Below are 13,781 nucleotides of genomic sequence, written 5' to 3'. Positions count from 1 at the left end.
CTGTTCATAAAACCTACTCTCGTTTGCAGTTTGAAGGCTCTAACTTATTTGCATCTTATCAAACCAGCTAAATCTGCAGGGGGTTGAATACTACTTGTAGGCACTGTAATAGATCCCTTTGTGTGTAATGACTCTATATAATAGATCCCTCTGTGTGTAATGACTCTATATAATAGATCCCTCTGTGTGTAATGACTCTATATAATAGATCCCTCTGTGTGTAATGACTATATAATATAGGAGTTTCACTTTTTGTATTGAAGAACTGAAATAAAGTAACTTTTTTGATGATATTCTAATTTAGTGAGATGCACATGTAAATATTTACACATACTGTATTTAATATACAGGGTGGGCCATTTATATGGATACACCTAAATAAAATGGGAATGGTTGGTGATATCAACTTCCTGTTTGTGGCACATTAGTATATGGGAGGGGGAAAGCTTTTCCAGATGGGTGGTGACCATAGCGGCCAATTTGAAGTCGGCCATTTTGGATCCAAATTTATTTTTTTCAATAGGAGGAGGGTCATGTGACACATCAGACTTATTGAGAATTCCATAAGAAAACAATGGTGTGCTTGGTTTTAACGCAACTTTATTCTTTCATGAGTTTTTTACAAGTTTATGACCACTTATAAAATGTGTTCACAGTGCTGCCCATTGTGTTGGATTGTCAATTCCGCCCTCTTCTCCCACTCTGGACAGACTGACAGCAACACCGCAGAAGAAATGCTAGCACAGGCTTCCAGTATCCGTTGTTTCAGATGCTGCACATCTCGTATCTTCACAGCATAGACAATTGCCTTTAGATGACCCCAAATATAAAAGTCTAAGGGGTCAGGGCGGGAGACCTTGGTGGCCATTCAACTGGCCCACGACGACCAATCCACTTCCCAGGAAACTGTTCATGTAGGAATGCTTGGACCTGACACCCATAATGTGGTGGTGACCATCTTGTTGGAAGAACTCAGGGAACGTGGCATCTTCAGTGCATAAAGAGGGCAACACATCATCATGGAGCTATTTCAGATATCCAGTGGCATTGAGGTTTCCATTGATGAAGAATGGCCCCACTATCTTTGTACCCCATATAGCACACCATACCATCAAGATACGAGATGTGCAGCATCTGAAACAACGGATACTGGAAGCCTGTGCTAGCATTTCTTCTGCGGTGTTGCTATCAGTGTGTCAAGAGTGGGAGAAGAGGGCGGCATTGACAATCCAACACAATGGGCAGCACTGTGAACACATTTTATAAGTGGTCATAAACTTGTAAAAAACTCATGAAAGAATAAAGTTACGTTAAAACCAAGCACACCATTGTTTTTCTTATGAAATTCTCAATAAGTTTGATGTGTCACATGACCCTCCTCCCATTGAAAAAAATAAAGTTGGATCCAAAATGGCCGACTTCAAAATGGCCGCCACGGTCACCACCCATCTGGAAAAGTTTTTCCCCTCCCATATACTAATGTGCCACAAACAGGAAGTTGATATCACCAACCATTCCCATTTTATTTAGGTGTATCCATATAAATGGCCCACCCTGTATAATCAGTAGCATAATCATGTTGGATTCACTCACTTTGACTTGGCGATAATCAGGGAGTCACTGAGTAGGAATAGATGTCTCTCTTGTGTCCTCCATCCACTTGATAGATGGACTTTTTCTCTCAAGATGAACATGTTGTTGGGGCCACAGAAAGCTCCTAGGAGAAGTCCATTCTCAGAATGGCCAGGTAGCAGAATGACTTCCCTGGGAAAACAGTATAACATATAGCATTAATGCTTATATATACAGGGTGGTCCAAAAGTCGGTGGCCAGAAAATAATAACATTTATTTTGATTTATATATAAAATTATATTTACTAACACAAGCATAACATTGACAATAATACAAAAGTCCTTAAATTTTATCAGCGCAGGGGCTCAAACTGTTTTCCATTATAATTTGCACAGCTTTGAAGTCGCCTCTTTCGCTTCCACAAACTTTTTTGCACAAGTCTCTTTGGGTAATAATTTCTTGAAATACATCTCTTATGTAATTTTTCAAACACTTTTTGGTTTTCGACTATAAACTTTGTTCTGGAGTTCACCCCAAAAGAAAAAATCCATTGGGGTCAAGTCCGGTGAACGTGCCGGCCAATCAAGTGGGCCTCTTCAGCCAATCCATTTATTAGGAAATGTTTCATCAGGATACTCGCGGACCACTCTTGAATAATGTGAGGGGCCCCATCTTGTTGGAAATAAAGGTCATGTGAATTCGGCTGTTGCTGTAACTGGGGAACAACTTGATTCATTAGAATTTCGAGATACTTATCTCCTGTGACTGTTCCATCAAAAAATATTGGTCCTAAAACACCAAAACTTGAAATACCACCCAAACATTGACACCGGGCTCATTTAGTTGCTGCTCTAATGTTAATTGCATGTTCTCATTATACCAGCAAATACACTTATGTCTGTTGATATGGCCGGAGAATGGGAAAGAAGCTTCATCACTCCACATAATGTTATCTAAAATTACTGGATTTCCTTCCATTTTGTTAAACATAGTCTGAGTAAACTGCAGCTGCCTGTCTGGATCATCCTCCAATAACCCATGAATTAGACGTGGACGATCAGCTTCCACCCAATAGATTTCAGGATTCGCATGATAGAAGCTCGTGAAATCCCCAATTCCAAAGAGGCTCTTCTGGGGACTTTTTTTGGACTCTGAACAAATGTTTCAGCTACAAGTAGTTTATTATCTTCTGACTGTTTTGGGTCGAGCAGTTTTTGGAGCATTAAGGATTGAGCCGGTGGCATTGAATTTGTCACGAATGCAGTAAATGGTTTGTCTCTTTGGGGCTTGAGTACCAAATGTTTCATCCCAATTTGCTCTAACGGTTTCAGCATTTTGAGATTTCCAATACTCTGTTAAAATCCATTTTCTTTGATCTGTATGTAAATTATTTGCCATTATGTGTTATCTGAATTATCTGAAAAGAAAACAGATTTGGGGGAGATCTATCTGTGAAAACTAGATCTGTGAAACTGGCTCAGTTGCCCTTAGCAACCAATCAGATTCCACCTTTCATTTTCCAAAGAGTCTGTGAGGAATGAAAAGTGGAATCTGATTGGTTGCTAAGGGCAAATGAGCCAGTTTCACTTTACACCATGTTTGATAAATAGCCCCCTTACACTTTCTGTCCACCTACTTTTGGACCACCCTGTACAGTACTACTAGACTAGAAATACTCAACACAGTGCTAAAATGGAACAGATTGGCAGAAACTTAACCCCTTTGTCCTCCGCATAACTCATCAGAAATGTTTGTTTCAGAAACATACAGAAAACTGTGCGGACTGACAAACTGAAGGGGCGCTCTTATTTTCTTTTAGCATTCAAGTTTAGTTTTCCTTTAAGAGTATGAATGTGAATATGATATAGAGAACATTATACATAAAAGAACAGCTGCTGTCATAGCACAACATCATTCCGCTGCAGGGTGGGACATGAATGGCAGTCAAGAACAGCCCTTCCACTACAGTCCTGCTAGGACATTCTTGGGACAACTGTGAATTGCATGAATTACATTTCTGAACTAAAAAGTTCCAGAGCCTGTCCCACACTTAATATCTATAATTCCATTTTCAATACTGCATGTCCAGCCTAAGATGAAATAGCAAGAATCTATGGCTTACGGTGGGCGCCACTACAGTGTCACGGTGCAAGTGCTGTATATCTGCTCCGGCAGTGGTCCTACAGGCTTACGGTGGGCACCACTATTGTGTTACGGTGCAAGTGCTGTATATCTGCTCCGGCAGTGGTCCTACAGGCTTACAGTGGGCACCACTATTGTGTTACGGTGCAAGTGCTGTATATCTGCTCCGGCAGTGGTCCTACAGGCTTACAGTGGGCACCACTATTGTGTTACGGTGCAAGTGCTGTATATCTGCTCCGGCAGTGGTCCTACAGGCTTACGGTGGGCGCCACTACAGTGTCACGGTGCAAGTGCTGTATATCTGCTCCAGCAGTGGTCCTACAGGCTTACGGTGGGCGCCACTATTGTGTCACGGTGCAAGTGCTGTATATCTGCTCCAGCAGTGGTCCTACAGGCTTACGGTGGGCGCCACTATTGTGTTACGGTGCAAGTGCTGTATATCTGCTCCGGCAGTGGTCCTACAGGCTTACAGTGGGCGCCACTATTGTGTCACGGTGCAAGTGCTGTATATCTGCTCCGGCAGTGGTCCTACAGGCTTACGGTGGGCGCCACTATTGTGTCACGGTGCAAGTGCTGTATATCTGCTCCGGCAGTGGTCCCACATGATCCATTCCTGTACTCAGCTCCCTTTGTTACAAAGGAAAGCCTCCAAAATTGTGACTACATTAGTCGCTCTGACCAACTATACTCAGGAATTGCTTGTACTTGTAAATGCACAGACAAGGAACAGTTTGCTTCTTCGTGCTCACATTTTCATGTCATCATCTATCCCACTAAGACATCTATTTCGAGAAACAGAAGTATAAAGTGTCTCATAATCTCTCGAGAACATCCTGGCACAACCTGATACATTTTTCCATTGCTTTAATAAATAGCTCTAAAAATGAACAGCTACAAAATTTGGGAAATGTTGGAAGGACAGAAACATAAGGTTAAGGGTCTCAGTGTCAAAGTAGTTTGCAGGAAAAGGTAGGATCATTTTAAGGAATGGCAGCCAGACTGGCATAAGAAACCAGCCAAAAGAACGGGCAGTCTTCCATGTTTACTACTTGGTACCCTGGGGAATCGGGCAGAGTTAAGATTCGGCTCCTGTTCTAAAATGAGAATTGGCAGGAAGAAGAGCCTATGATGAAGATTTTATCTGAACAGAATTTCTACAGGAAACCTAACAGGACGCGCGGAGCCCTGGATCCTTCAGAGAGTGACACTGAAACAACAGGAAAATAACAAGGCACTTAATACATTTTATAACCTTATCTTCAGCTCAAACTATCTGACCTTGAGTAAGACTTGTCTCCTAATGGTGCTCAGCTCAAACACTTAAAGGAAACCCGTCTGGTGATTCATGAAGGCCATGCCATGGCCGGATGGATCTGAGTCTGACTACAGCCAGTTATATTATTCTCTTCAGCGCACTGGTGTTTTAGAGGAAATAAAGTTTAAAGATCTGTCTGGGGGCAAGAACCAGAGACCAGACAACTAGCCTAGCTCCACTAATGTCCGGCTCTTCCCAGCGCTGCCTCAGGTGATTGACAGGTCTCTCTCATGTGCACATAGAAAGAGACCCATCAATCACCTGCAGCAGCGCTGGGAAGAGCCGGCCCGACTAGTCTGTTCTCTGACTGTGATATCCGACAGGATCATCATATTTTCTCTGAAACTCCGGGAAGTTCCAAAGAATAATATAGCTGACTGTTAGGCTGTGATTAATGCTGTCTGTGGCTTGGCCAGCATGAATCGACTGACAGGTTCCCTTTAAAATAGCATCTTTTCGCTAGTCGCGTCAGAAACACGGGACATTTACCTTCTGTTCCTTGTGTCATGCAACATGAGGGAATCAATGTCTCCGCACTCCATCACATAAGAATCATTGCTTTCTGTTTCTGACAATTCAGGTCTCAGAGTTTTTATACAGATTATTCTTACACCATCAACAGCCTTTAATCATTTTCATGTGAATACAATTTTCATTGAACACTGCACCCCCATACCAACTCATATAGTGGAAAGGTCATGTGCAGTGTTCCCTATTGTAAAGTCCGATGCTTGTCCTCCTCCTGGCATATCAGAGATGAACAGTTTAGTATCTGCTGTGGACTGAGCCGCACAGGAGACTAGTCAGACAGGCGGGTCCCTGGAGGCTTCTCCCCGCCCGATGCACTGGAGTGATAGGTCTCTTCCTATACATACAGAGAGAAACCTATCAATCAGGGGCAGCGGGCGGGGAGAAGCCGCCAGGGACCTGCCTGTCTGATTAGTCTCCTGTGCGGCTCAGTCTTTTCTCTGATACACTGCAGCGTTTCAGAGTTAAACATTCATGGGTGAAATGATGTAGCCTTGGTGTGATAAATGCTGCCCGTGGATCAGGGAGTGATGAGCTGTCAGGGTCTCTTTAACATCTGTCAGATGGGGGTGCCTGGAGCCCACATGTCTGTATGCAGTCGACTATCCTCTCTCAGTGTGTGATCCTTGGTAACCAACCGCTGTCAGGATATATTCACATGTGGCAGATTAATAATTGAATATTTTAAAATGAAAGATGAGCGAGCCATGAACATTTCTTCAGTTTGCCTAAAAACATGCCTGGTTGCTCCAATACAAAGTATATAAGTAGCTGCACAAGCAGGATTGCCCTTATTGCAGATATGTTACTGTAGCACCCCGATGGCTCGGCTGCTACAGGGGTATTGCACCTCTGCCAGAGGTGTGATATTCCACTCCTGGGTAAGGATGGAGTGTGGACCAGGGCTCAGTAGACTGCATGCACCACACACACCCCATTTCCGAGGGACAGCTCAACGGTGCTCCCACTAGACAGAAGTGCAGGCACGACAGCATCTGTCCCTGTCTGGAGTGGGGAGGGGAAAGTACACCCAGTGGTGTAGGAGCAGATAGGGGTGGGTCTCTGGGCATAGGTAGGAGCCCATTGGTTGCTAGTCACCTGGGCTCGGGTGTTAGAAGGAGGTATATAAGGTGGGCACCATCTTAGAACAGTGTTCAGTGCAGTGCAGAGAAGAAGCTAAGAGTGAGAGGAGAAGACAGGGAAGAAGAGGGGCGTGGACGCCGAAAGCGCGCGAGATCCGAAGCTCCGCCCCACGCACCGACGCTGCGTAAGGTCCTGGAAGGGAGAGGGAGCGACGCTGACGTCACAGGAGCGCGACGCAAGGTCCTCAACCCCGACGATCGACTGCGGAGCCGTGGCCTACGGAGGAAGATCAACGCAAGGTAGGCCACGGTCCACCAGGGGGGAGGAGGACACCAGGAACAGAGAGCAAGATGGCGGACCGGCAGCAGACTAAGCTGCCCAGCATCGGCAGTGCCCCAGCCGTCACGGGCCCCGACCTGCGCCAGGAGAAGACGCGTGATGCAGGAGCGGTCGCGGGAGCAGGTAAGAGGAGTCTCCCTGTCTTGGACGCTGCCAGCGTCAGCCTGCTCCCGGGCCCCTGGTGGAGCCGCCGATCCAGGGCGCTGCAGACACCGACCTGCTCCAGACCCCGCAACAAGCCCTGCAGCCGAGCCCTAAAGCCCTGGGCACCGCCACCACCAGCCCGCGCCCAGGCCCAAAGTCGCACCCTCTGACCCCGGGCGTCATCAACGGCGGCCCTCTCCAGGCCTGGTCGCAAGGCCTGAACTCCCCAGGCGCAAAAGGACTGTACGCCCTCCACGTCAACCGGCTAACCGAGGAAGAGCTGCAGTACCACTAGTACGAGGAAAGCCAAGAGGACCCGGACGGATCTGAAGAGTACAAGAAGGAAGCATCAGGAGGACACCGTTACCAGTGAACGGTAAAGTGGAACTGTATATAGTTACCCGTCAGGGTACAAGAACTGTTGTGAAACTGTTGACTGTGTAAACGTTACCTGTGTGCCCCTAATCCCTAACCAGGCTGAGGACTGAGAGCGGCCATCCTGTAAATAGTTGCGCTTCTTAAAGCGCCCCCTACTGGTTTTATACAAAAACTGCAACGTCTACCTCAAGATTAACTGGACTGTTGCACCTTTACCTGGTCGCAAGGTGCACCGCGGCCAGGATTCAAGAATGTTTTACTTGAAAAAGTTTTATATTGAAAAGTTTTATATGCTGCTAGAATAATAATGAAAATGTATCATGTAATGTTTTATATGCTAAAAGAGTTCCGGCAGTTTTGACCATAGCTAGTGACAGAAGAATGTTAAAGAAAAGAAAAAGAGTACCAGTAACCTTAAAAAGAAAAGAGTACCTCCCATAAAGGGATGAGTTTTGGTTAATGTCTTATATGCGAGTGCACTTTAAAAATTTGTATGTTTTTAAATTGTTTTATTCTTTTCCAGCCCGAGGACGTGCTGTGATTTACCAGGGGGGAATGTAGCACCCCGAGGGTTCGGCCGCTACAGGGGTATTGCACCTCAGACCAGAGGTGTGATATTCCACTCCATGGTAAGGATGGAGTGTGGACCAGGACTCAGTAAGCTGCATGCACCACACACACCCCATTTCCGAGGGACAGCTCAACGGTGCTCCCACTAGACAGAAGTGCAGGCACGACAGCATCTGTTCCTGGCTGGAGTGGGGAGGGGGGTGGAACACCCAGTGGTGTAGGAGCAGATAGGGGTGGGCCTCTGGGCATAGGTAGGAGCCCATTGGTTGCTAGTCACCTGGGCTCGGGTGTTAGAAGGAGGTATATAAGGTGGGCACCATCTTAGGACAGTAGTCAGTGCAGTGCAGAGAAGAAGTCAAGAGTGAGAGGAGAAGACAGGAAGCAGAGCCCCTGCATGGGCTCTGCTCCGCAGGCAGGCCTTGTCAGGAGGCTGGAGCCTGAGAGAGAGAGAAAGGAGAATGAACAGAAAGGACAGTAAGAAAGGAAGCAAGGAACAGGAACACAGAGAAAGGCCCAGAGACACGAGGACAGAAGGAACCCTAAGAACCCACGAGATAACGGGTGAAGGGTTGGCAGAGCAGGGTACCGGAACCCAAATTGGTGGAGGCAACAAATTCCTCAGCCAAAACCGGAGGTTGTGACCACATCTTGGTGCGACCCCTCACTACATCCACCAGGAAAGCATACCACATAGGGTCAGGGAAACCGGAGAGAGGTTTCGCCAACAGAAGGCCCGAGGAAGCTGGACAAAGGTGGGTCACTGGTGGGGACGGCCAGAGAAAGGAAAGGAAGGGAGTCCTGTGCCGCGCTCTGGAATTGCCTGGGAGTTGGTCGAGCCCCTTGCCTGGTGGACGCAGCACGGCTTGGGCAGTCACCGCCGGTACCGAGGTGACTAGGACCAGTAAAGAACTGTGAGTAAAGCATTGGAAACTGCAACCACACATCTCTGTGTTTCATCGCCGCACCAGCACCATTAGTACTGGGACGCTCACACCATTACTCCCATTATTCACACTAGCTGCCCTGAGGCAATACTCCTCCCGTGGGGAGTTATCCCATACTCAGCTGCGCAAACAACATCAGCCTCAGCGGTTGGCAGCGCAGCGGCGGTCCCCACTGACCGCAATCCACGGGTGGCGTAGTCGGACCAATAGACTGCCACTGGTTTGACCACCCTGGGCACGGACCGGGTCACCGCCACACAGAGACTACAACCCCCAGCGATCCGGCTCCGGGTATTCCCCTGCACAGCACAGGCCCAGGGGGCGCGTCATTATCATTAAATGGCCGATGTTGTTGCGATCAATACTTCTAATGATCATATATTTTCTACCTCCTGCTAACTTATCACTAGGAATGGAAGTTATGTGTTATGGTGAAATGATCCCGGCACAGCAGTAATATGGCTGGACATTTTACTGACTCAAGTGTAGATAGGTTTCATACAAATTCATACACTATCTCCACTGCGGCATGCTGACACACTCATCTAGCAGAACTGCGATTGGAAACTCATTTAATAAAAGCCGGGTGATACATAAACCCTACACTCCACACGTGTTTCTCAACAACTCATATGTCATTATCTCACATTGATCGGATGTTGGTCTTCTAAATCTTACGTCACATCGAGGGTAGGTACACATGATCGTTTCCTCCACGTCTGAGGTCCTCCCTTGATCACAGTTTAATCAGACGTTGATCAGAGTGCCATCAGTTTTTCTTGGAGGTGGAGAGAAAAAAATACGTTTCTCCACCTTCTCCATTCTGTTAGTCCATGAACATAGGACTGAGTGTCATCCGGGCGTGGTATGATTTTTTTCACAGCCAAATTGCATCCTTGAGCTATGTTCATGCACGTTGTGTTTTTTTCTGCTGCAAATCTTCTGCTAACTTTTCTCTGGCAGGAAAACAGCTGCGTAAAAAGTGTGCGTTTTTGCTGCGTATTTGCTGCGTATTTTTGACCACCCATTCACTATGGGTGTAAAAACAGCAACTACGCAGCAAAAACGCAGGTGCATTTTCTGCTGCAGAAACGCTGAAAGAAGTGATCAAATACGCAAGAAAGGCAGAAAATACGCAGCAAACAAAAAGCAACGTGTGTGAACAGAAAATTGTGGTTTCTCATAGACTTTGCTGGTACTGCAAAACGCAGCTGAAATTTTGCTGCAAAATACGCAACAAAACACAACATGTGTGAACATAGCCTTGATCCTGATCTGCCACTCGGATCAAAAACAGACATGTCTCTGATTTTTTTCCCCAGACCACCCGGTCCAAGAAAAATATCATAGGATATCATAGGTACAAGTGCTATCTCTGAAAACCATGGATATCACTCATAGAAGAAAATATGTCATGTACACGAGCCTTTACTGAGATAGTAGATGACAGTTGGTGCTCTTAACGTTCTATGGAGAACAGTAATGTCATTTCAGGAGAACTTGCAGCAGAATGTCTGTGTACCCGCATCTCCTCCTCTCCATAGATTGTTATAAGCACTGACTGTCATCTCCTATTCAATGGAATAAAAGAAGTCACTGTGTCAATGCGCTGTCTACGGAGTGCAGCATAGATCACACTATTATTAACACGGAAACAATAGAATTAACAACATTCGATGCAAATCTCAATTTGTAGTTCAGTAACAGATGTAAAGTGTAAAATGTTATTAAACAACTCTCTTATTATTCCAAGAAACAAATGAATTGTCAGTTTCACAATGCACCAAACATGTCAATGTTTAGAAATGATACAAGCAAATGAAGAACAGGCCAGTGTGACCCTGTAAGATGATATCAAATCATGTGTCTGACTATTAACCTCGAAATAAACACCACGAGGAACCATTTATACAAAGGAGGACTGATAAACAGAATGAAAGACTTTCAGCTGTCTCAGTGATTCCTCTACAGAGGGAAATGATCATTCTTTGGAATCAGAACACATCCATTCATCTCTGTTAATGTCACTGGGGGGATATAGGCTACAGGGGGGCAGGGCTGTATTTAGCGTTCATTCTGATTCACGTCCTGAAACCCCCATTGATGGCTCGGAAGATCTCATAGAAGTGCGCATATCATGAGACAGAAGTACACAGAAAGCCTAGGACTTTCTACTGCGTCCCTGCACCATTGTGTGTTTGTGCTTCTGTCTACAGAGCTGCGCACTTCTAAGAGGTCGTTTGATCAGTCGGTGGGGGTCTCAAGACCCGGACCTTCACCAATCTGCATAGAATTAAAGGGCCTAAAATGCATAATAAATCTCTCAAATTACACTTTAATTATCATTTACATTGGACTATAATAGGGAATATATCTAAATAGGTTGCCAATCACCCAATGCACGAGCAATCAATAGCAACTCTCAGTATCTCCTTACAATTGTTAAGATAAGACTGGGAGTTGTAGGTTCATGCCATGCAATTGTATTTGATTGCTATGCAAAGATTGCATTAATTTACTGCTGATGGTTCTAGTGATGTAGTCATGTACTGCTGATGATTCTGGTGCTGTATTCATGTACTGATGTTGGTTCTGGTGATGCATTCATATACTGGTGTTAGCTCTGGTTTTGTATTCATGTATCACTATTGGTTCTGATCCTGTACAGATCCATAACTTGTGAGATGACGTGCAACACGATGTGCTATGTTAATAAAGTATTGTGCTTACTGAGCTGACTTTATTAATCCAAGTTAAGGATTAATACATGTATCTCAATGTTAGGACCATTACACCTATGCATTTGAAGTCACTTGTCACCGACATTTTGGCTCTCCTCTGACACAGGCTTAACTTCATAGGAAAAAGTATTTGTTTTATATACTGCTTTAACATGGTAAGTAAAAAATAAAAAAGTTAAAAATATATTTTTGAATCACCCCTCTTTCTACCTCATTAAAAAAATAAATATATATATATATATATATATATATATATATGTATATATATATTTTACTAGATGGTGGCCCGATTCTAACGCATCGGGTAGTCTAGAATATGTATGCGTCCGACCGGGCGCGGCTAATCAGCGAAGCAGTGTTTAAATTGGTTGTGCACTACTTTAAATTAACCCCCCAATGTATCCCCCCGGGGCCCCTAATGAATTTTGGGGGACTGGGGAGCGAGGCCGCCGGTCGGGGTACTTCTGCTGCGAGCAGCCGGGAGATGACCGGCTAGCACAGGGTGAGCGTGTGAGGGAGATGACCGGCTAGCACAGAGTGAGCGTGTGAGGGTGAGCGTGTGAGGGTGAGCGTGGGAGCGGGTGAGCGTGGGAGCGGGTGAGCGTGGGAGGGTGAGAATGTGAGGGTGTGAGGGTGAGCGTGGGAGCGGGTGAGTGTGGGAGCGGGTGTGAGGGTGAGCATGGGAGCGTGTGAGGGTGAGCGTGGGAGCGTGAGAAAGTGAGCGTGAGAAAGTGAGCGTGAGAATGAGCGTGTGAGGGTGAGCATGTGAGGGTGAGCATCTGATGGTGAGCGTCCGAGCGTGAGCGTCTAAGCGTGAGCGTCAGAGGGTGAGCGTGAGAGTCAGAGCGTGAGTGTGAGCGTCAGAGCGTGAGTGTCAGAGCGTGAGCGTCAGAGCGTGAGCGTCCGAGCGCGAGCGTCCGAGCGTGAGCGCTCGAGCGTGTGAGCGTCTGAGCGTGAGTGTCCGAGCGTGAGCGTCAGAGCATGAGCGTGAGTGTCCGAGCGTGAGCGTCAGAGCGTGAGCGTCAGAGCGTGAGCGTAAGCGTCAGAGCGTGAGCGTCCGAGCGTGAGCGTCAGACCGTGAGTATCCGAGCGTGAGTGACAGAGCGTGAGCGAGAGCGTCAGTGCGTGAGCGTGAGCGTCAGAGCGTGAGCGTCCGAGTGCGAGCGTCAGCGTGAGAGCATGAGCGTCAGTGCGCGAGCGTGAGCGTCAGAGCGTGAGCGTCAGAGCGTCCGAGCGTGAGCGTCCGAGCGTGAGCGTCAGAGCGTGAGCGTCAGCGTGAGTGTGAGCGTCAGAGCGTAAGCGTCAGAGTGTGAGCGTCAGAGCGTGAGCGTCAGAGCGTGAGTGTGAGCGTCCGAGCATGAGCGTCAGAGCGTGAGCATCTGAGCGTGAGCATCAGAGTGTCAGCGTCTGAGCGTGAGCGTCTGAGCGTGAGCGTCCGAGCGTGAGCGTCAGAGCATGAGCGTCAGAGCATGAGCGTCCGAGCGTGAGCGTCAGAGCATGAGCGTCCGAGCGTGAGCGTCAGAGCATGAGCGTCTGAGCGTGAGCGTTTGAGGGTGAGCGTCTGAGGGTGAGCATATGAGGGTGAGCGGGTGAGGGTGAGCGTGTGAGGGTGAGCGTGTGAGGGTGAGCGTGTGAGGGTGAGCCGCTAACGGCCGCCATCTTGTTCTGAAATCCTGCGTCACTGATTGGCCGCGGCCTGACCAATCAGCAACGTGGGATTTCCTGGACTGACAGACGGGATAAGACAATTATATATATTAGATTAGATATTACCACATCCATAAAAAAAAACAGTCTATCAAACATATCAAAATATGAAAATTAAAAAACTCATACGATAGAGAATAAAAAAATTCAAAATGCCAGAATTTTGTTTTTTGGGGCATCACACCCCTCTAGAAAACGCAATAAAAAGAGATCAAAACATCAAATGTACTCATAATTGGTAAGGATACAAACTAACAAAAATGGTTATGGGACTCCAAAAAAGGCCTCACATATCCAAATTTTCATTTATTTTTTTA

General features: G+C 46.5%; 1 protein-coding gene across 1 annotated transcript in view; it reads right to left on the bottom strand.

The window, feature by feature from the left end:
* Window positions 1-13,781, bottom strand: part of LOC141154118 (uncharacterized) — a 264,105-nt gene that overhangs the window by 102,419 nt on the left and 147,905 nt on the right. Inside the window, exon 3 of the mRNA XM_073639591.1 lies at window positions 1,594-1,764. Within this exon, the coding sequence (XP_073495692.1) occupies window positions 1,594-1,764 (171 nt within the window). The remainder of the gene's footprint in view (window positions 1-1,593; window positions 1,765-13,781) is intronic.

Source organism: Phyllobates terribilis, unplaced genomic scaffold (assembly GCF_046119375.1).
Source record: "Phyllobates terribilis strain yellow unplaced genomic scaffold, ASM4611937v1 Scaffold_7__3_contigs__length_470593459, whole genome shotgun sequence".
Classification (NCBI taxonomy): Eukaryota; Metazoa; Chordata; class Amphibia; order Anura; family Dendrobatidae; genus Phyllobates; species Phyllobates terribilis.
This window is presented reverse-complemented; position numbering and strand designations above follow the sequence as displayed.